The sequence below is a fragment of the Physcomitrium patens genome, chromosome 21 (assembly GCF_059467195.1).
Source record: "Physcomitrium patens ecotype Gransden chromosome 21, ASM5946719v1, whole genome shotgun sequence".
In the NCBI taxonomy this organism is placed as follows: domain Eukaryota; kingdom Viridiplantae; phylum Streptophyta; class Bryopsida; order Funariales; family Funariaceae; genus Physcomitrium; species Physcomitrium patens.
In genome coordinates this window covers 3,611,690-3,631,282 of record NC_143430.1, presented here as the reverse complement: position 1 = coordinate 3,631,282, position 19,593 = coordinate 3,611,690, and the positions used below count along the sequence as shown (strand labels likewise).

At 35.9% G+C, this 19,593-nt stretch overlaps 4 protein-coding genes across 11 annotated transcripts; 3 read left to right on the top strand and 1 right to left on the bottom strand.

The window, feature by feature from the left end:
- Positions 1–17: 17 nt before the first annotated feature.
- Positions 18–3,068, top strand: LOC149986694 (uncharacterized). 3 transcript variants are annotated; one of them, XM_090245618.1, is made up of 3 exons: positions 18–656; positions 767–1,193; positions 1,638–3,068. In XM_090245618.1, the coding sequence occupies exons 1-2, from the start codon at positions 18–20 to the stop codon at positions 806–808; spliced, it is 681 nt and encodes a 226-aa protein (XP_090101744.1). In that variant the 3' UTR covers positions 809–1,193; positions 1,638–3,068. The 3 variants fall into 3 exon arrangements, with proteins under 3 accessions (XP_090101744.1, XP_090101742.1, XP_090101743.1); XM_090245616.1 differs by having other exon boundaries at positions 18–1,193; XM_090245617.1 differs by having other exon boundaries at positions 18–1,328.
- A 2,698-nt stretch (positions 3,069–5,766) lies between these two features.
- Positions 5,767–8,668, top strand: LOC112273919 (uncharacterized). Of its 3 annotated transcripts, none has more exons than XM_024502976.3 (6): positions 5,767–5,920; positions 6,466–6,622; positions 6,775–6,914; positions 7,084–7,446; positions 7,656–7,718; positions 8,023–8,668. In XM_024502976.3, exons 1-6 carry the CDS (start codon positions 5,888–5,890, stop codon positions 8,251–8,253), a joined length of 987 nt encoding a protein of 328 aa, XP_024358744.1. In that variant the 5' UTR covers positions 5,767–5,887; the 3' UTR covers positions 8,254–8,668. The 3 variants fall into 3 exon arrangements, with proteins under 3 accessions (XP_024358744.1, XP_024358741.1, XP_024358743.1); XM_024502973.3 differs by having other exon boundaries at positions 5,809–6,322; XM_024502975.3 differs by having other exon boundaries at positions 5,840–6,310.
- A 1,473-nt stretch (positions 8,669–10,141) lies between these two features.
- LOC112274426 (glycine-rich domain-containing protein 1) lies at positions 10,142–16,454 on the top strand. Of its 2 annotated transcripts, none has more exons than XM_024503927.3 (11): positions 10,142–10,971; positions 11,463–11,583; positions 12,033–12,326; positions 12,616–12,746; positions 12,930–13,245; positions 13,746–14,251; positions 14,408–14,517; positions 14,737–14,909; positions 15,168–15,320; positions 15,454–15,595; positions 15,830–16,454. In XM_024503927.3, exons 1-11 carry the CDS (start codon positions 10,814–10,816, stop codon positions 16,039–16,041), a joined length of 2,316 nt encoding a protein of 771 aa, XP_024359695.1. In that variant the 5' UTR covers positions 10,142–10,813; the 3' UTR covers positions 16,042–16,454. The 2 variants fall into 2 exon arrangements, with proteins under 2 accessions (XP_024359695.1, XP_024359694.1); XM_024503926.3 differs by having other exon boundaries at positions 10,235–10,971; positions 14,734–14,909.
- A 223-nt stretch (positions 16,455–16,677) lies between these two features.
- LOC112274427 (uncharacterized) lies at positions 16,678–18,275 on the bottom strand. Of its 3 annotated transcripts, none has more exons than XR_012216379.2 (4): positions 17,869–18,011; positions 17,541–17,662; positions 17,107–17,164; positions 16,678–16,775 (listed from the first exon to the last, which is right to left on the bottom strand). XR_012216379.2 is itself a non-coding variant. In XM_073529972.2 (4 exons), exons 1-3 carry the CDS (start codon positions 18,148–18,150, stop codon positions 17,118–17,120), a joined length of 381 nt encoding a protein of 126 aa, XP_073386073.1. In that variant the 5' UTR covers positions 18,151–18,275; the 3' UTR covers positions 16,678–16,775; positions 17,107–17,117. The 3 variants fall into 3 exon arrangements, 2 of the variants coding, with proteins under 2 accessions (XP_073386073.1, XP_024359696.1); XM_073529972.2 differs by having other exon boundaries at positions 17,939–18,275; XM_024503928.3 differs by lacking the exons at positions 16,678–16,775; positions 17,107–17,164 and having other exon boundaries at positions 17,314–17,662; positions 17,939–18,275.
- Positions 18,276–19,593: the final 1,318 nt, after the last annotated feature.

Genomic DNA, 19,593 nt, shown 5'->3' with positions numbered 1-19,593 from the left:
GATTCTCGGTGCCCGAAATGACAGTGCATTTATGCTACCAAAATGTCTCTCCCTCTCAATTCCGGGGGGCTAACATCACTAGCTCTACCAGACCAGCCCACGGGCTTTCAAAAGTGGCGTCGGTCGCGCTCCGGAAGGCCGAAATTGCGGTCGCGCAACGGACGGAATCGCGCGGTGGTTCGCTGGAAAGCGAGGCAATCGAGCGATGGCGTGCGTGGTACTCCCGCAGGGAGAATGAATCGAAACAGAACTCGGGGCCAATTCGGAGACGCAGATTTCGAGCAGACGCCACCAACACCACTACCACCACCATGGCCATGGAAAGCGCACGTAGCCATAGCCAGAGGAATCGACGGACAGATCTCGAAGGAGCAGTCGCGCTTTTTCCACGCTCTCACCCTATCACCGTGACCCGAGTAGTTGTACCTGTATTCTACGCTCACGTGGTAGTGGCACCACCGAGACGCAGCCTCGGATGCCGGCTCGGCGTGGAGATTCCCACAGCCAACCACGTTAGCGGCCACATGGCAGGCGACCACTTCAGCGCCTTTGCTTCTGTTACCACTGTCTTATCCTGCTGCCGTGGCATGCTGACTGTGCACCAATCCTCCCCGTTCACACCTGGAGGGAATCGTAACAATAAACGAGTCAGAAGTGTGAGGATACTCTCTCTGTCTTCGCCGTCGATGAATGTGTATATCGATTCGTTATATGGATGAATGTTGAATCAGGTTCAATTGATCCACGTGGAACTGGGTATGTTTAGTTGTCCAGAGCCACTTGCCAGCTGGGGAGACTAGAGGGGTAATAGCCAATAAATGAGCTCCACGTCATATTGAGCAGGGGTTGGAGATTCTGATTACATGAAGCTTGGACATGCATGGGTTCCCATTCGACCATATGAACCGTTCTTTTTGCTTAAAGGTGTTATTGAAACAACTTTAACTTTTAGCCAGCAACTTTTAACTTTTAATCTTTATTTTATTTTATCGTATTGTTTTTGTTTCTTTTTGTCTTGTGTTGTATCAAGTGTAGAGTGGTTTTGGAATGTTCCCCCTCCTTCCATATGTATATTTATTTCGGAAGCACTTGGATTTTATTACCAGAACGTACTAATGTGATCCACGGTTATCGGCTCAGGGGATTAAACTTCATTTTGGTGATATCAAAATAGGTTTCATAATTATCATTTGGTATATTTCTAAAATATCAGGGGTTATAGAATAAAAATTTATCATGTTCTGTAATGTGATTGTATGAGAAGGGTTGCATTGCTAAAACATGAATAATTCAAAAACTAAAATTGCCACTTGGAGAATATAAAACATGTAATTATTTCAAACTGAATTTATTGATAACATATAAATTTAATTTAAAATGAATAAATAAATAAATAAATGTATTCTCACTATTTATATGTAATTTAACATGTTTTTTTCTGTTTTAAATTTTTATTCTCTTTCCGAATTTAAGATAAGTTTATTGAGAAAACATCTCGATTTTAAAGACTATCACCTTTTTAACATCCTTTAATCTTCTTTTTGGTTGTAATTTTATTTTCTTTCTATTTTCGTTTTATTCTTTTTTCGTAATTTCAATTGGATAATCAAATCATTTATAACAATAGCACATTGCAGAGATGTTCTTGCATTCCTTAATTATTATACTTCGGAAAATAACAAAGGTATGTCTGAATAACAATTTCAAAACGTTTTTAAATATCAAGTCCTTGGTTGCTTCAGAAATCACCAACTTTGAATGTAAATCCTCTAAATTTAAATATAAAAATATTTTTTAAAATATAAGTAACATGGACATTATAATTGAAGCAAGAATGTATTTTTAGTAGGATAATAATATTTCATTCTCCCCTCTTTCTACATTATAATACACAATTAAATTTGATTGTTAAAAATCTGACAACAGGTTTTTTAAGAAGGTTTTGTTTTGTTTGATGTTAATTTGTCTTTAAAAAATATTTATAAGCAAGGAAATAGATTAGGAAATTCAAATTTAACATATATATATATATCACCTAGTATTCTAAAAATGATTTAATTTTAATTAGCCTTTGCAAAGGATTTTTAAAATTTTAGAAAATATTCAATCATGTCCTACCATGGATTAAGCCATGCACTCATTCACCTAGGTTTCTAAAATCTCAAACCCCTACATCTTAAACCATGGTAGCTAGTGTGTACCAAGGCAAGATTAATGCTTCTCTTAATCTTATCAATGCTTTTATGATATTTTGGTCTTTGTTTAAGTCTCCCTAGCTTCCATGTATTTAAAAACAAATTATAGTTATTTTCAATTATAAATATGTTTCAATTTTCTTTACTTTTTTCTTCTAAATGATACATAAATTTAATTCATTTTTAACTTTTTGATTAGATTCATATCTTTGCCCCAAATGAGATTTGTTTATAATTTTGTTAACATTATGGATAATTAGAAATTTACACACATACTTATTTGGATTGCTTCTATTTTTGTTAGACATAGTCAATTTTACTATTGAATATGACCTATTATTATTATTATCATTATATTATAGTCATTGATTGATGTTTTATTGACTAATTATGAAATGATGTAATAAAAGTTTCATAATAGTCATGATAGAGTTCTTTTAAGAAATTAAATTAGAGTTTTTTTCAATTGGATCATTTTCATACTTCATATGTCTCTTATGTTTGAATTGTTTTACAGTACTTTTAATTGTGCTAAATAATCTCTTGAGTTTTTTCTATATACTGTATTTATTATCAATTGGAATTGTAATCTTCATGACTTTGTGTCCTACAATTATATTTTTTGTTGGATTAAGCCAATCTTATGGTCCATCAATTCGTTTTTCTATTTTTTTCAAAGAAATATTAATTTAAACCAATGTATTAGTCCTTGAATATTCTTTGTATTGGTTCCGTTTCTTTGGCAACATCATCAAGTACAAGATTTTTTTTGTTATCCATATCTATTTATAGCCATGATAATAAGTTTAAACATAAGGATGTTATGTAGTTGCCAATTGACTCTTTTTAATACAAATTGGTTGTTAAAATATTTTATTAATTTAAAACCATATGTTTGTAAAAAAAACATATGTAAAAGGATGATATTAGAGAATTTTTATGGTTCTACTTAAGTTGTTGAATGAAAATATGTAAAATAAACAAATGATTAGAAAATATAACTTAAGTATTTAATCTTTTAAAATGTATTTGTCCTCCTAAAGCCACTGGTTCTCACTTTGTTCTTTTATCTTCTATCATTTGAAAGTAACTTAAAGACTTAGTTGTTATTTTTTTCTAATAATATTACTAATTTATTTATTTTTAATCTGAAATGGCGTATTTATTTCTTTAATTCTATTCGATTTTTTCTTTAATTAAAAAAAATTAAACATTATCCACATTCTTCCTACTTTCTTATAGTTTTTATTTTTATTTTTATTTCTACCTATTCTAGTTCTTGAATTTTTTTATGGACAAGTTCTTAAATTTTCAATCATGAATATATCAACACTAACAGTGAAGTAATGTCTTTGTCTTTCTTCTTATAAAAACTCCTATAATATATATATATATATATATATATATATATATAATTATAATTATAAATAAATTATTTCTATGTAAACATTATATATTATCAAAAATGTATTCTTTTAGAGTTAAATCATAATCCAACTAATTCTAAATGACAAAACAGTAATAAACTATTTGAAGAATACCAACAAATACATGGAGCCAATATACTCTATAATTCTACAAAAATATTTTTTATATAAAAAAGACTTAAAAACAAGAAAAAAAAACAAAACAAAACAAAACAAACATTTGAATTTAAAAAAATACTATCCATTAGAGACATTTCAAATTACAATCTTTGTTTGATTTTATTGATAAAGGTAATTTAAACTTCTTTGATATAATATTTTTAATAGTTAGATATAACTACCTATTAATGAAATGTATATTTATTAAAATCATTATTCAATAAATTAAGTATAATTAACTCTAATTCTTGCCCAAAATTTGAAGTAAGTCAATAAATTGTTGTAAATTAAATAATAATAATAATAATAATAATAGTAATAACTTATCTCTACTTCTATTCTATAAATACATCTTTATATCAAATGCAATAAGAAATTGCTCAATGAGATTGCATAAATCACTTAGCATTGATATCAAGCTTGAACACCTACTTATGAGAAACAATGTCAAAGATGTAAGTTTGTCCAATTTAGTTAATAATAATGTTCAAATTAAGCATCTTTATAAATTAATATAAATTAAAAATGTGAAGTTGCCAATTCTATTTTGTAATGATGTCAAACTTAAACACTAGTTTATATATAAAAGAATCAATATTAAGTTTTTATATTTATTTAGCAATGATGACAAGCTTGTGCACATATTTATAATAAAAATAGTCAAAGATGTAAACTAATCTCAATAATAAAAATTAAATTCAAACTTCATAGGAATGTTTTTAAATTAATAATTTTTTTACGTAGTTCAAATGATTATTTAAAAAAATTACACACAAGTTATTTTAAAAAATATATTATAAAAAATATTATTATTTCTTTTATTTTTTATAGATTTTTTTGATAGCAATTCAATTTTTGGTTTTGAAAATATAATTAATTCATTTATATATATATATACACATATGAACATTTACTTTAATCTTGTATGTATCTAAATATATATTTATATATACATAATTGATAATTTATTGTTTTTTTATTTTTTTCATTTTTTATAATCTATTAAATAATGAACATAAATTATTTTTAAAAATCTATGATACTATTATTATATATGTGCGATTATTTTTAGGCATAACTTACTAAGAAAATCATTTCTTACTAAATAAGTGACTGATAAATATAGATTTTTTTTTGTTTCCAAAATTATAGTTTATCAAGTATCAAATAATATTAGGAACTTGTAAGAGATTAAAAAAAAAAAAAAAAAAAAAAAAAAAAACATAAGTTTTAAATTGTTGATATATATATATTTTTTATTTTTGTTATTAATTTTTTATAGTAATTTGGTTGGAATGAAATATTATCAAACTTTGTGTTGTATTCTGATAGTATGATAAAAAGAAACATATTTTTTAAGATTTTATGTGTAGAAACCTTCTAGTTTAAACTATGTAACTTCCAAAAATCTTATTCACAAACATGCAATTTTACCTAAAAGGTGTACATAAATTTGTACTTGGTTCCTTAAATTATGTAATATTAAAAATATTATTAATTTAAAAATGAATTAAATAATTTAAAAATGATGCGTACTTGAATAGAATTTTCTGTTTGTAAAATTTGAATGATCTTTTTATAATCTTCTTTTCAATAAATTTTTGTTGATTTGAAAAGAAAAATCATTTATACCAAATATTTATCTGTTTCATTTAAATTTTCCATATTAGAATTTTTAATACTCTTATGACACAACAAGAAAAAAAAATTACATTTAAATTTTCACAAACTTACGTAAAACCATAGGTAGAGTGCAAGAAGACCTATTTTGTTTGTAAAGGAGATTGGAGATGTTAAGAGAGCTTCGTGGCCATTTCTTCACGGCTGTATCTAATGTAACAAAAAAGAAATCTCAATTCGTATAACTTTAATTGGAGCAATTTTCCACTCTCAAATAAGCAATGCCAAATCCTTTCACTAAAAAAGCTAACCTCATATTCATACAAGTCATAGTAACATCCTAGACCATAGTTTGTGCTACTTTAAAGTAGTTCATGTGCAGGGCCTCTCGTCGCAAAGCTTCACCGAGCTGCAACTCCATTGCCCAGAGCTTGTCATTGAAGGTGCGAGAGAGCTGTGAAGAAGCGAAGGGCCCAAGGGGGCGGAATGTCACTCTCGCGCACTGGTGCACGTAACGATGTAAGACACAGTATGTAAAATCCTCGCTTCGTTGTCGGAATTCGAGACAGGCTTCGATTCACAGAATTAGTTTGCAAGGGCACTCACTATCCACGACAGTCTCACACGTTTGTTGTGGGAATTCAATGGGTGGGTGATGGCGAGATTTTTCCATAATAGCAATAGAGAATTATAATGAATCCTCCGTTTGTACCCACCACAAAGATGCGCCCAAATTCGATGTGCTTGGGAGAGGATTGTGTGGTTTGGAGGTTTAGGGTTTTGCGGTTGTGTGCTAGTGCTTAAGCTAGGGGCTGGTATCAGTAAAGCAGGGCATCAGCTATGGTAACGGTGATGCGGAATTGTGTCGCCGACAGCCCACTCTGGTGCGGTCGTTTCAAACCTTCGCATGTGTGTGCTCCGGTGGGTTTTGATCACAGTTTCTCAAAGCAATGTTGATAATGTCTGGGCTGTTCTCGAATTCGTTGAGATGCTTCGTGTCTTTGCAGGAGTGGGGAATGCGTCCAATGCGTTCAATTTAAGATGTCGAACGTTTGCGTTTGCAGCTCCGAGAGCAGAAGCAGGTGCGTCCATATGTGAAGTACGTGTTTCGAAATTGCTCTACATCTGGTAGCCTCGAGAGGCGGGATGATTTAGTGGAGAAAACGCAGCCCGGTTGGAAATGGCGATTGGTGATTTCATACGATGGCACACAGTATTCAGGTCGAGTCTCCCTGCATTCATTTGAGTTCTTACACTCTCTGATATTGCTTCAGATTTTTTTCAAATATAACTTGAGTTGGAACATGTGTTGTTGTCATCAGAAAACCTGGAAATGGTTGTTACACGAACATGACTTGTTACTGGTATTGCAGGATGGCAAATTCAGAAGAACTATGTCTCCATTCAGGAAAAGGTCGAGGATGCTCTGTCAAAATTTACGCGGTTGCCACGCGATGAGCTGAAACTTGTGGGAGCAGGTCGCACTGATGCCGGCGTCCACGCCTGGGGTCAGGTGAACCTCCAAGACTTTGCAAACTCCAGAAAACTGTTCCCAAGGTCTCATCCGCCTATCGTTTCTTGCGTCAATCATTCTCTTTGCTCCTCTTGTTATATTCTTGAAGGCTCTTCTCGCCGTGTTTGTGGAGCATCTCAGATGTTTGTGATGATGCTTCTACGTTCAGGTTGCGCATTTCACGACACCTACTTGCTTCTGTGATTTGGAACCGTTGCACACGTCGTTGAACGGCATTCTCCCGCCTGACATTCGAATACTAGAAGTATCCTCTGTCCAGCCGGACTTCCACGCCCGGTATTCGGCATGCCGCAAAACATATCAATACAAAGCCTATGTGTCGCCAGTGATGGATCCCTTTCAACATGCTTACGCGTATCACATCAAAAATTCCGTCAATATTGCTGCAATGGAAGAGGCTGCCTCATATTTTGTTGGCACTCACAATTTCTCTGCATTTGCTAACCATTCGGCTGACACCGCATCGCGAGACACTCTTCGCGATCTTTTAAGTTTTACCGTTTCATCCATAGTACGCACTTCCTTCATGGACACGCTTATTTTAAACTTTTTCCAGGCTTGGTTTATACACATTCATGACAGAATCTTTTTGATGTGAATACATATATATGTATACATATAATTTTTATACCTGCCACTGACGACAATGCAGACAATCATCATGTTATTGAACAGAAACATCTCTTTAACAATGTGATATGCTTCAATGTTTTGGTGCAGGGACCGCAGTTGTTGTTTGAAGTAGAAGGGAAATCCTTTATGTACAAGCAAGTGCGTAATATGGTATGGGCATTTACAGCACACTTGTAGCCTTAGGTCTAATAGTTCGTGCTTCTAGTCGATTTAGTGCTGAGTCAAATATACCTGAATGATACATGGAACAAGGAAACAAGCAGTTCCTTGATTACGTCGCGGATTTTTCTGAAGTGAAAGCAGATTGATCAAAGTATAGTTATTACTGTTTCGAACACAACGTAGTTCTGCACTGACATATCTTAAGGTGTCAACTCGAAAGAAACTTATCTTTGTTTTTTAAATTAGTGTGAGCACAGGAGTTGTTTTCTAAATCATGGAGTTCGTTGTGCAGGTCGGATTACTGGTTCAGGTTGGAAAAGAACTAGTGCCTCCAAGCATGGTGAGGACGATTCTGCTGACGGAAGATCGCCGAGAGCTAGCTAAAATTTCTCCAGTTGCACCTGCACACGGCCTGTACTTGATGTCCGTAGGTTACGATGACAAAGTGCTTAGACCGGTACCCAATGCTCCGAAGGCCAGCTTTGGGCGGTGGCTTCGTTACCCAGTGAGCATATCAGCTTGAAACAGGGTGGTGGTACGAAACATTACAATTATGTTGTTGTGAAGAGTAATGACTCTTTACATAAGCCAAGACAGGCCTATGCCGTGTACATTACATTTAGGGTTCTTGAATTTCCCATGTCAGTGCGCACTAGATTCCCTGTTCACGGACGATTTGCAAGTACTGAGAACTGGACTTTGGCCTCGTTGAGGTTCAGTATAGTTTTCTTCACAAGTAATACTCTTCTATTCTCTGGGCGGGGCCAATCCCTTATCCTGAATGCAGTTGACATAGGTTGATTTGTTCTACTTTGAAAGCACCTAGTTCTACTTTGAACAACTGACCAGACCTTTTCATGCAAAATTGAAGGTTTTGGACCTTCAGATGCTCTACAATGTTTACTTGGTTCAGCATTCAGACCTGAATTTGCCAAGCACACCGGATGTTGTAGTTTAATTTCGCAGATCAGGTCTTTCAAGTCTTTCATGCCCTCTGCCCAGTCGACATTTTGATACTTCATTCTATTTTGGATTATATAACTTAACCGTGGAACGCCAATGCACTAATTCAACAGTGGAAATATAGAAATATGTAATGTAAGTGGGAATATAAAATTAGAGTGAAATTATTTTACATCGTAATTACTTTCTCTTATTGCATTAGTGACTTTAAAGTGCAATATCGAAAATGAATTTTAACCCATAAGAAAAGACCATAAGAACAACAAAATTTCGCTGTATTTGCTCCTCTTGATATCTTTAGTAAGTCACAGGAATTTTTCTTAGATTGTTCATCAGCTAAAAAACATGTCTGTCTACCAATACCTTGTTAGTATATCATTTCAAAAAGTTGCTCACAATCAAACAGTGTATTTTCTATTGCTTAAGAAACCAATTTCTTATCAACGGATTTTAGTTCTGAAAATCACACATAATTAATATTTTTTCGAAACATTCTTCTTCTGACTATTTGTAAGGTTATTTTTTAGTCCTTTCTTTAAACGGCTTGTTAAGATACAAAATACATTGCTGTTTCAACTTCTAATTCTATTATTATCACATAAAAAAGTAATTATATACAATAACTCAAGATGAATGTAGAACTTGTCAATGTAAGACTTGAACAGAAATAAATAAAGAAATGAATAAGTAAACAAACAAATAAGTAACAAAACCATATTTAATGATTTAGCATAATATTTAAAATAATAAATGTGAAAATGAAACTATTATATAATTAAATGGATAAGACATTGACTAAAATATATTTCATATTTTTTAAGTTCTAATAATTATGGTAGATTCAACTAAATTAAAATTTGGTTAGTTATGCAGTTTGAACATAAAATTTTGTGTGAGAAGAAAAAAATATTAAATTTAAATATAAAAAATAAACCAATTTCACATCCTTTAAAATATTTTTATGCAATGCATTATCATGAGTAAAGTTAATTATATACTTAGTATTGTGTGCGAGGTATTTTGTGTTAAAATTATTTAGTATTATCTAGTTCATTCTTAATATAAAATTAAGAATGAACTAGTTCATCTTAACTTTAAAAAAAAAAAAAAAAAAAAAAAAAAAAAACCATTTACCAATACTCCAACATTGAAGTGACAAGAAGCAATTTTGAGATCTAGAAACAAGTCACAAACAACAGAGGCTTCATGAAAGGGATGAACGAAAATAGAGAGCGAGCTTTCATCTCTCGATGTTATTCATCTATACAGTTAAACAGAAAATAGGGAACGAGCTTTCATCGTTAGATTTCATTCATCCATATAGAGACGGAAAACAGGAGGCGAACTTTCATCTCCGCATTACATCCATCCATAGACTTGAGTCGTCTTCCCGGTGATGCTCGGAGAAGCTCCGCGGCGGTGACGGCTATGGCGCGTCTGGACTCATACTGGTCACGCTGTTTGACATCCTGTCATTGCTGCTGCTGCCGACTGCCGTACTTTGACGGACTCATCGAATCCTACTCCCGCTCCCTTCTTGCCAACTGCCACGACACGCATCGCTTTTTCTTCCGTTTGCATCAATCGCCCTGTCTGTTTTCCACGGTTGCATCATGTTCGGTCCCATTTGTCTCGGTTGAAGCTCTCTTTGGATGTGCTGGCGGAGCTACACTTCTCAGAGACCGTCATCTCGCTTGACCGGGGCATACTTTCTAGTCGGTTGAGTTTCTTCGGTTACCGTGGATCCTGAGGTTTTAATAACGGACCAAGCTTGTTCTGGCTGAGGAGTTTTATCTCGGCAGGACGGAGTGGTGTAGATGTCGGTGGATGTCGAGTTTTCGCTTTTGAGATTTTCTTCTCTGCGCAATCAATTTCATTCCCGTAATTCCTGATTACTGATAGCTATTTCTGTATTTAAATAAAAGGGGAAGATAGTTATGGTCAGTGGTTTACGCCATATAATCCACTGATTACTGTTGCTGCGCGGAGCGCCTTTGTATTTGGAGCATCGCGATTGCGAGAAGTAGGAGGTCATCAGGGGGAAGTGTACTAGGTGTAATAATTGATAATTTGACTTACACCTTTTGCTTCGGGCACTGAATTTTCGTGCAAAGGTCGTTATGAATAACGCTCAATTGAAAGCGTGGGAAGCCGCACAGGCGCTGCCAATATCCGTAGACCTAGTTGCCGCTGCAACAGAAGAGCTTCGAATGCTTGAAGAAGTTGATCGGTTTCAATGTTATTATGAAGGACCTGCAGTTGTACGAGCAATCGACAGGTACTTGGACTCTTGTTCTGCAATTATCGATGGTGCAACTGTAATTTGAGAATTTTTTTCAAGACGTTTTGAAGCTTGATGTTATAACTCAGCTGTGTAGAATACCCGTGAGTATTCTTCAATCTGGATATACTAGAAATCTCGCACCCTTTTAGAGCTTTAGCAGTCAAATTATGAAAGATTCAATGTTGAGGTGGAGAGCTATCCTATTGGCAATTCGATTCCAAGAACCTTCCGGAAATCAAGGCAGTGTTGGTTCTAGTGTTTCGGAATTTTTTGGATCTAGTCGGGAAAATCATCTGGCTGGAATTCCTGCCAGTTTTTTTAGCATTGAGATCGCTTCGATGGTTGTGAGCTCTTAACACTTACATAAGATTCGATTACCTGCTATTGTCCTCAGAAGTGGTGATGCGCTTAATCTATTGCGTTTTGGTTGAGTTGATTCAGGTAATTAAGTCTAATTTTTTTCAAAAATATGCCTCATGATACAGGTATGAAAGATGTTGGCTGCCCCTTTTGGCTAAAGAAGGGGATGATTCTCAAGGGGCATCACCTCCGCTAGTTCCTCCCCTTGATTGTGGTTGGATTTGGCACGTCCATCGCTTAAATCCAGTGAGTGTTTTGTCCTTCCTCTCCCTCAAAGTATATCGTCATTTAAGGAATTAAGAAAAAATGATCTTCACAGTGCGTGAGTGTCAGCGTTTTATGTCATTTTGTTTTTGTTTTTTTATTTTTTATTTTTCGTTTTTGTTTTGTTTTGTTTGTTTGTATTTGTTGTTGTTTTTTGTTTTTTGTTTTTGTTTTTTTGTTTTTTTGTTTTTTTTTTCCCAATCAAATTTCCTTCACAGGCATTGTCGTTTAAGTTGTTCGTTTCTAGATCAACGATGCGAGTGGTTTACTTTGGAGAATTTAGGCTGAGTAGTCCTTCACATCAATGTTCCGGTGTCTGCTGCCGTTGAATACTTATTTTATGGTGCTCTTTAATACCAGTTTGTTAGTTAACTATTTATTGTGATCTCACTGTTTACTATATACATGTGTTCTGTATTTTATGAATTCAGATTAGGTATGCAAAAGATTGTAAGGAGTTATATGGAAGAATATTGGATGCACCGATTATAAACCCATCAGACAGGCCTGTTGCTGTTAATCACACCAAGGATTTATGGTCCGCCCTCTATGTTGATGAGCCTTACAACGTAGAGTTCGTTCAGACTGATAACAAAGCTGTTCAAGAAAAGGAGAGCAGTGGAATCTCCTCTAGCCTTAAGCAGCTAGCTATCACGTCTGATTCAAGAAAAATCACGTATGATCTGGAGGCTGCCGTCTCACGGCAAAAGACGTTCTTCTATCAAGTAAGTGTTCAAAGTACATGGATTTCAGTGAACCACATCTGATGTCCTATAGTGAATTCTCTTCGACGATGTGTTTACGTTGAGGATTGCACATTTGAATCGTTATTTTATTTGTCTTAGTGAGTCAATTGATCGAACACAATAGGCTTATTGAGTACGATAAAAAGTAGAGTTCTTCAGAGGATTGCTTTTGCAGGATGCGAAGATCTTTCTCGGGGAGGTTGTCACTCACAGAGAGTGGAACTTTTAATGTACTCACAGTAATTTTTATTTTTGCTAACCTTTACAGGTGTCTCAACCATTTGTACGAACCGATAGTTACTTGAAATCTGCAGAGCAACGTTACAAGGGCTTTCTATATTTATTCACTTTGAATAAGGGACTTTTTCTCGTTCCAACTTACGATGTTGACATCATGTGGTAAGCTAGAAAATGGCTCGGTGGTTGGGAAAAATCGGATTTAGTCTTTTTGGGATTGGATATAGACATAGTATGATGAATTTGGGTCCAGTTTGTGAATTTGATCAAAATGAGCCTCCATGAATACATCTAATCTGCAACGTTTACTTTGAAACTATTAAAATTGCTGTTGCACATGTTCAGGCATGCTCACCAGCTGTGTCCGTCCGCTTACGACCGGGACTGTATGGCTATTTTAAACAAGGTTTTGAACCACGATGATACGGACAGTGATCGAAATCCTGGTCAGAAACTCAACACAGGTTTTAAGGACACTTGTGAATTATGGGAAGAAACCTTCGGAGAAATTTACGCAAAGGCAGGATGCATGTGGAGAGGAGACTTGCCTGTCCCCGTTGAACCATTGCCTGTGAATTCAAATGCTTCGTTGAATGACGCATCGGTTTCGTCGAATGTTCACGAACAGAGTACTTATTTAACTCAGAGACAAACTGTCCAGGTATAGGACATGTGCCTCTTCTTGCAGTTTATTCTTTTTGTGTTGTGATGTATTTCACATTTGGAGAAATTTTCTTGAACTAAGCTTTCCTCAACCTGGAGGTATGTTGGCGTGATTTCAATTGTGAAATGTATCATAACTTGAAATTTGGCATTCCCTTCAGAAGCTTGTAATTTACTCATGTTAGGATATAGTAGTGGCTTTTAATGCGAAGTTCTCTAGCTCAGGTGAGTTATGGTGCTCGTGTGCATATTTTTCTTTTCACTGCGTCAGCACCGCTTTAAGTCATTGTTTGTCATTAGCATTGCTCTATAAGTGCTCTCCTTAATTTTTTGTTCTTGTATGGAGTTATTTCCAATTGGCATATTATTATTACTGTTGTTATTGTTGTTGTTTGTTTTTTGACCTATCAATTGTTTTATTCGGTATCTGTTGAATACTTCTTGATTTTGAGTTCAATTCTATAAGTAAGCAAGAATGTCGTGTGCATGTCTTTTCAGGTCTGCTTGGCGTTGCTTGGGGCTAGAGATGTTTCTGTGAAGAAGGCAGGGCCTACTCTATTTGTTCGTATCCAGCTCCTTCAGAGGTGTCCATCCTTCAAGTTGGACACATATGAAGTACCCACGTACTCGGACCCCGTTTGGAGACAATTGTATACATTTAAGTTTGAAACCTCAACACAGGGTCTGCTTCTTCAACTTCGTTCCACCTCTAGCGGGATCCTCTCATCATGTTCAAAGTTGCTTGGGGAGATGATCCTCACATGGGATACATTGTTGTCTTCACCGACATTATCAGTAAAGAAATGGTTCACTTTGACTAAAGGAAAATCTTCGCCTCCGCCCTCATTGCACGTTTCAGCTTCGATCACACCACCTGTTGCAGCCCCATACTTATTGCGGACCCTTGAAGTTTCTCAGGACCGGGTCTTGAAAGAGGGGTCTTTTTATTCATTTAGGAATGTTTTTGATCATGCTGACAACGAGCGGCTTATGTTGCACATTCAGTAAGTATACTTTTCTTATCCGCTTCCTGTGGATCTTGCCTTTGCTATGATTTGACATAATGGAGAAAGAGTGGAGAATGCGTGTTGGTGAATATTGTACTTTCTTGGGTTTTCCTTTTTTGGCTTGTAACGAGTAATATGATGTGGTTTTTATAGATATGACAGTGAAGGCTCATTTAAAGTAGGACCATCCTCGATACAAGAAGTACGGGTGCTCCAAGGCGCACAGAAGAAGTCAAGATTTACAAAGAGGAAAATGAATTCAGGTCCGAATTTTCTTTACCTGTAGAAGATGCTTTGTAGAAACTCAAGAAACTTAGCGAGACTTCCTAAAACATAGCCGCATTGACGACTCTTTACCCAGCGAAATTTTAGCTTCGATTTAAACTATAAAATCACAAGCAGCGGTTTTTGTAGATCTAACGTCATTTTCAGTACCTCAAGGCTTCACTCGTGTTCACTCAAGTTTTGTATATCATTAGCAGGTACTCTCTTGGGTCGAGCTCAACCACTAGTTAAATCAGATTCAGGCAAATCGAATGCAAGACATTGGCAATTGTTTGACAACAGCATCCAACTAACTATCCGGAAGAGAGCCGACGACAATCAGTGGCACTTGAGGCCCGAGCTCAGTCTTGAAGGAAAAGTTGGCCACCCAGTAAGACTCAACCTACACTTCAAAACTATTAATTTCTTCGTGCATGCCAAGATTTGGTCATTAGTTTTGCTTCTTATAATGCACTTAAATGCATAATACTCGTTAGCGACTGAAGTTAGTCTTTCATTATTAATCTTCAAGGATTGACAAGGCTGAGGATTGAATGCATGCAATGTTGTCGTGTTATTAAGTTTTGAGGTCATTTGTGACTTCAGGAAGCTGTGGAATTGCATTGAGAATGCACTGGAATTTTGGCAGGTAGCTTTAGTTCCAGGAAAACGGTTAGATTATCAAGTAAATGGCTCAACTGAGGAGGAGGAGGCTGGATTTGTAACACTAGTTCGGTATACTCCTGATGCTCCAGCGGGCAAAGCTACTGCCCTTTTCAATACAAGTTCTGGTGCTATGGAGGTACGAATAGATATCGGTGTGTGTTTAATATTGAGTTTTCCTCTCTCGTGCGTGGTGAAGTGTTTTTGCTAGATAGTTTCATGTAGAAATTTTACAGCAGTTACTAACGTGGAGTCTGTCGGTGATGCATTAGGTGAAGCCAGAAGAGAGTGTACCTCTTGTGGTGTTGATCTCCACAGTTACGTCTCTCTCTCTCGTTGAAATGCTCGGTAAAAGTCGACCTCAAACACCAAAATCTGGAAGTAGAAAGGCGCGAGCGACTGGAAATGAGTGGGGTATGACAAGATCTTTCTCCTTTCATGTCTTGTCATGTAATGTCACACAAACCGCATCGCTATGAGAGTTATCCAATACTTGTAACGTCATCCTGGTTTGTTTTAGCTTTGTACACATTATACACACATAAGAGATTTCATTATCGGTTCTGAACATCATTTCAATGCAGTCTTGCTGGTCGTAAGCAGTCCATTCTTTTACTAAGGCCGCTGCCTTGCGTAAAATGACGACAGGTGCAGTAATATTCGAGAGGCAGGCTAATGAAAAGAGCGACATTGCAAGGAAGATGGCGCTGTACAACTCGCTGAACTATCACTATTGGTGGGATATGCCGTTCTTGCTGTGGTGTGCTAGCTTCCACAACAACGCTTCTCTTCTGAGTGACGTCACAGCATATCAGTTTGCCGGGTTATATGGAGATGGTCGAAGGAGACGCCAGCAATAATTGATTAATGGCTATGATCTGGGGGTACTTTATGCAAGTGCTTTTAAGGGGCTTGGAAAAGGTTTGTATGTGTATATTTCTTGGCAGGAACACAAGCCATTTCCCTGAGAAAATTTGTACGCATGAGCTGTATCATACATATGGTTTGGGTAAATAATTTAGGAGGTCGAAGATCGACATTTGTGTACAACTAATTTACTGATTTGGTGGAAACAATTGTAGAAGTTTTTGTCTTTTTTTCGTGGTCGTGGTTTCGCCACCCATATTCACCTCTTCTCTCGCGCTACACAAGGGGAGAACTGCCATCCACCTGCGACCTTCATGGAATGGGAAATCAACTTGGAATTGTTTTTAGAGTACGGATGTTCTACCTCCCCAAGATATGAAAAAAATTACATTGTCTATTTAGCCAATTTTATCCCTCAAATGTTTTTCAACAAAATTTTGCAAAAAGTATTTAAGTAAATAGATGAAATATAATTTTATCCTTTATAATTTGAGTCGTTCTATTTATTTACTTTGAATTGAGCATAGATGTAATACCGATTTTGTAAGATTTTAAATTTGATAATTTCTACATTTTATTAGAAAAAATAGTATTCAAGTTGAAAAAGTATGTAAATAAAGTAAGACTCACTGGATTTTTTTTTGACAGAGATGTAAATATTGTTTGTATTTTATAATTGGCTCTTCAAAATTGGTAGCCAATTGATTCACTTTAAATTCTAATTTTGCTGGTCGATATTATCAAATCCAAAGGATGAAGAAGGTAGATAAGTGATAGAGTTTGTATAAAAATTTAAAATGTTACATAATTTTTTTATAAAAAATAATTTTTAATTTGTTAATAAAATATAGACTAGACCAATTCCTTCAATTGTATAAACATTGAATCCAAGCATACATCCTTCCATACTGTTTAGTTTGGAAGTTGATACTTTGTAGCTTCAAGTATCTTCATTTAAGTTCATTACCCTTGTACTACCAAAATAAGTGATCACATGTAAAATAATACATATTTATCAAGCGAAAAATCTACTAATCTCATTCATCCTCCCTACTTACAAGATACAACTTTAAAGGTAGTTTTTGAGTGGCCCCTGTCCTGGAGGTGGATAAATATCTATGCAGCATAGAAAATATTTCATCAGGTAATATATATATATATATATATATATATATATCTATATATATGTACATACATATAAAAGGATTTACTAAAAATGTTAAGCGTCACAAAAGGTTAGCTTGGATGCGACAAATTCTCTGCAAAACTTGGAGATCCAGACACTGTTTTCATGTCTTGTAGCGTACAACAAGAGCTACCGTCGTACAGACACAGTGGAGAAAAAAGCCAAGCACGTGGTCGAGTTGCAATATCAGGGTCCCTCTCCATCGTGGTCGCGGAAGGTATCATCGGCATCAACTCTTCACTTCAACTGGCTTACTTGTAACCAACACGCATAGCATCAACTTTTTGTGTATTTCGTATTTCTCACCTCCAGGAACAAATGGCGTGCTCGCGCAGTAATCCGAACGCCATTCACGAGGTCCCCCAATTTTGAAAACTCCGACTTCTCCGACGCTGTCACCATCCCCCCACCTTTCCTGTGTCGAAGCGCTGCACACAGCCAGCCATCACACATTGTACCTCAGAGAGAGAGAGAGAGCATGCAATTGCTGCAACAATGACTCCATGTTTTCTCAACCCACAATCACAAAATCCCAATTTCAGGAGGAGAAAAGACGCTGATCACGGTCGCAACAACCACTACCCAGTCAACCTCTAGGGATATATATTCTCGCAGACTCGGGAAGGAAGCTCACTAATCAGCACATGGATGTTGTAAAACAACAGCTGCTGTTGCTAGTCCATGAACCACAGCATTAATCGTACTTTAGCTCTCCAGGTCGATTTCGACAACGATTGGCAAGCCTCAAGCTCTCATCGACCCCGTTCAAACACCGGGAGGCTTCCAGAAGCTGGTCTTCGCAACGGTCTTTGCAGAAGTTTCTGCAACATACCTCCCAGATCTTGTATTGAAGTGTGAGCAGTAAAAGGCAAAAATCAATGCCTCCCCACTCATCAACGGCAGTTATCATCGGCATCTCGAGAAGAAACGATTGCAACTCACTCACTTATTCACTCACCAGGAATCGGGCCCCTCCATGCCCCTCGCGATTCCTTTGCTGAGTCGCATTAAGTATTCAGCATCGATTTTGGGCTGCACAGATCGCTGGCTATGGCGATGACAAGATGGAATCGAGAGGTACGAGGAGTCGTCGTCGATCAGTCAATCAAAACAAGCCTTAAAAGCAGCACAAGTCTGAATTATTGGTTGATTGAAGCTCCATAAATTGTGATCAAGTGGTGCCACCAACTGCCAATTACGAATACAAATCTTCTCTTTAAAATTGTTTGTTGAATGTTGGAGAGGTGGTTTTTGAGGGTATTATTGCCTAATCCGAAACAAAACTTTTGCAGTTTAATCTCTCGCTATGGAACGATACTCATCAATTATGTACCATCTTTACATTTCTGCAGAGCATTAGTCAACATAAACTACATAACACCCATGTTACAATGTTATCAAAAAAGAATTCACTTTGTGATTATCTATAAGACACTATGACATTTTTAAGTTGTAACATAATTTGGGTGCCTAAAGCAAATTAAACTTTTGGTGTTCAAGTTTTTGTTTTGTTTTGTTTTTGTTTTTGTTTTTTTTTTCAGAGAAGGTTGGCAATGTCATGATTTTGAAGAAGGGTTACTTAATGGCACCTCAAACTTACAACATTTTTATGTAAACGATTTGGTCGATTGTAACGTTGGACACCAAATATTAAAAGTAGATATTGGCTTCTTATCTGAAAAAAAAGTGCATTCGCAAAAGTGGAATTGTCTTAGATTAGAATATCAAAGATGTTCAAAGATTGTGAAAATCCTACATTTGTTTTAGCAATTTTACTTCTTCAAAAATGAGTTAATAAGAAAAAAAAGACATACAAAATAGCACTTACATTGAATTTATTTCACACTTAGTCTAGTTACATGCTCTTGAAATATACATGTAATCACAAATTTTTACATTAAAAACAAAAATAAATGAAGACTTCCAATGAAAACATGGGCCAAAGTTTATATATATATATATATATATATAAACCATATTAATTATTTTAACATAATAATGTGTTAATTTCATACATACTTTGGTATTTTTTAATTACAATTTTACGATGGCTAGATTAGCAAAGACAAGAATGTCATATCAAAGGGGTCAGATCTTCACCACCAAAAAAGCACAAGTTCCCATTTCTAAACGTCGCTTTTTCTTTTTCCCCACCCCCCTCAATCACCTTTTCACCTTTTGGGAATAAAGTAAAAAAAGGGCCTCGTTCCCTAGGTGTGAACGTACAAAAGGGAACCAAAAAGCGCGCCACCCTAGTGGAGGATGGCTAAAGTGTCAGGGTGCAGGCACCCTAGCCAGGCGGGAAGGGAACGCGCACGGGAACGCAAAATAGCAGCGATGCGAACAGCGCCATCCTCCG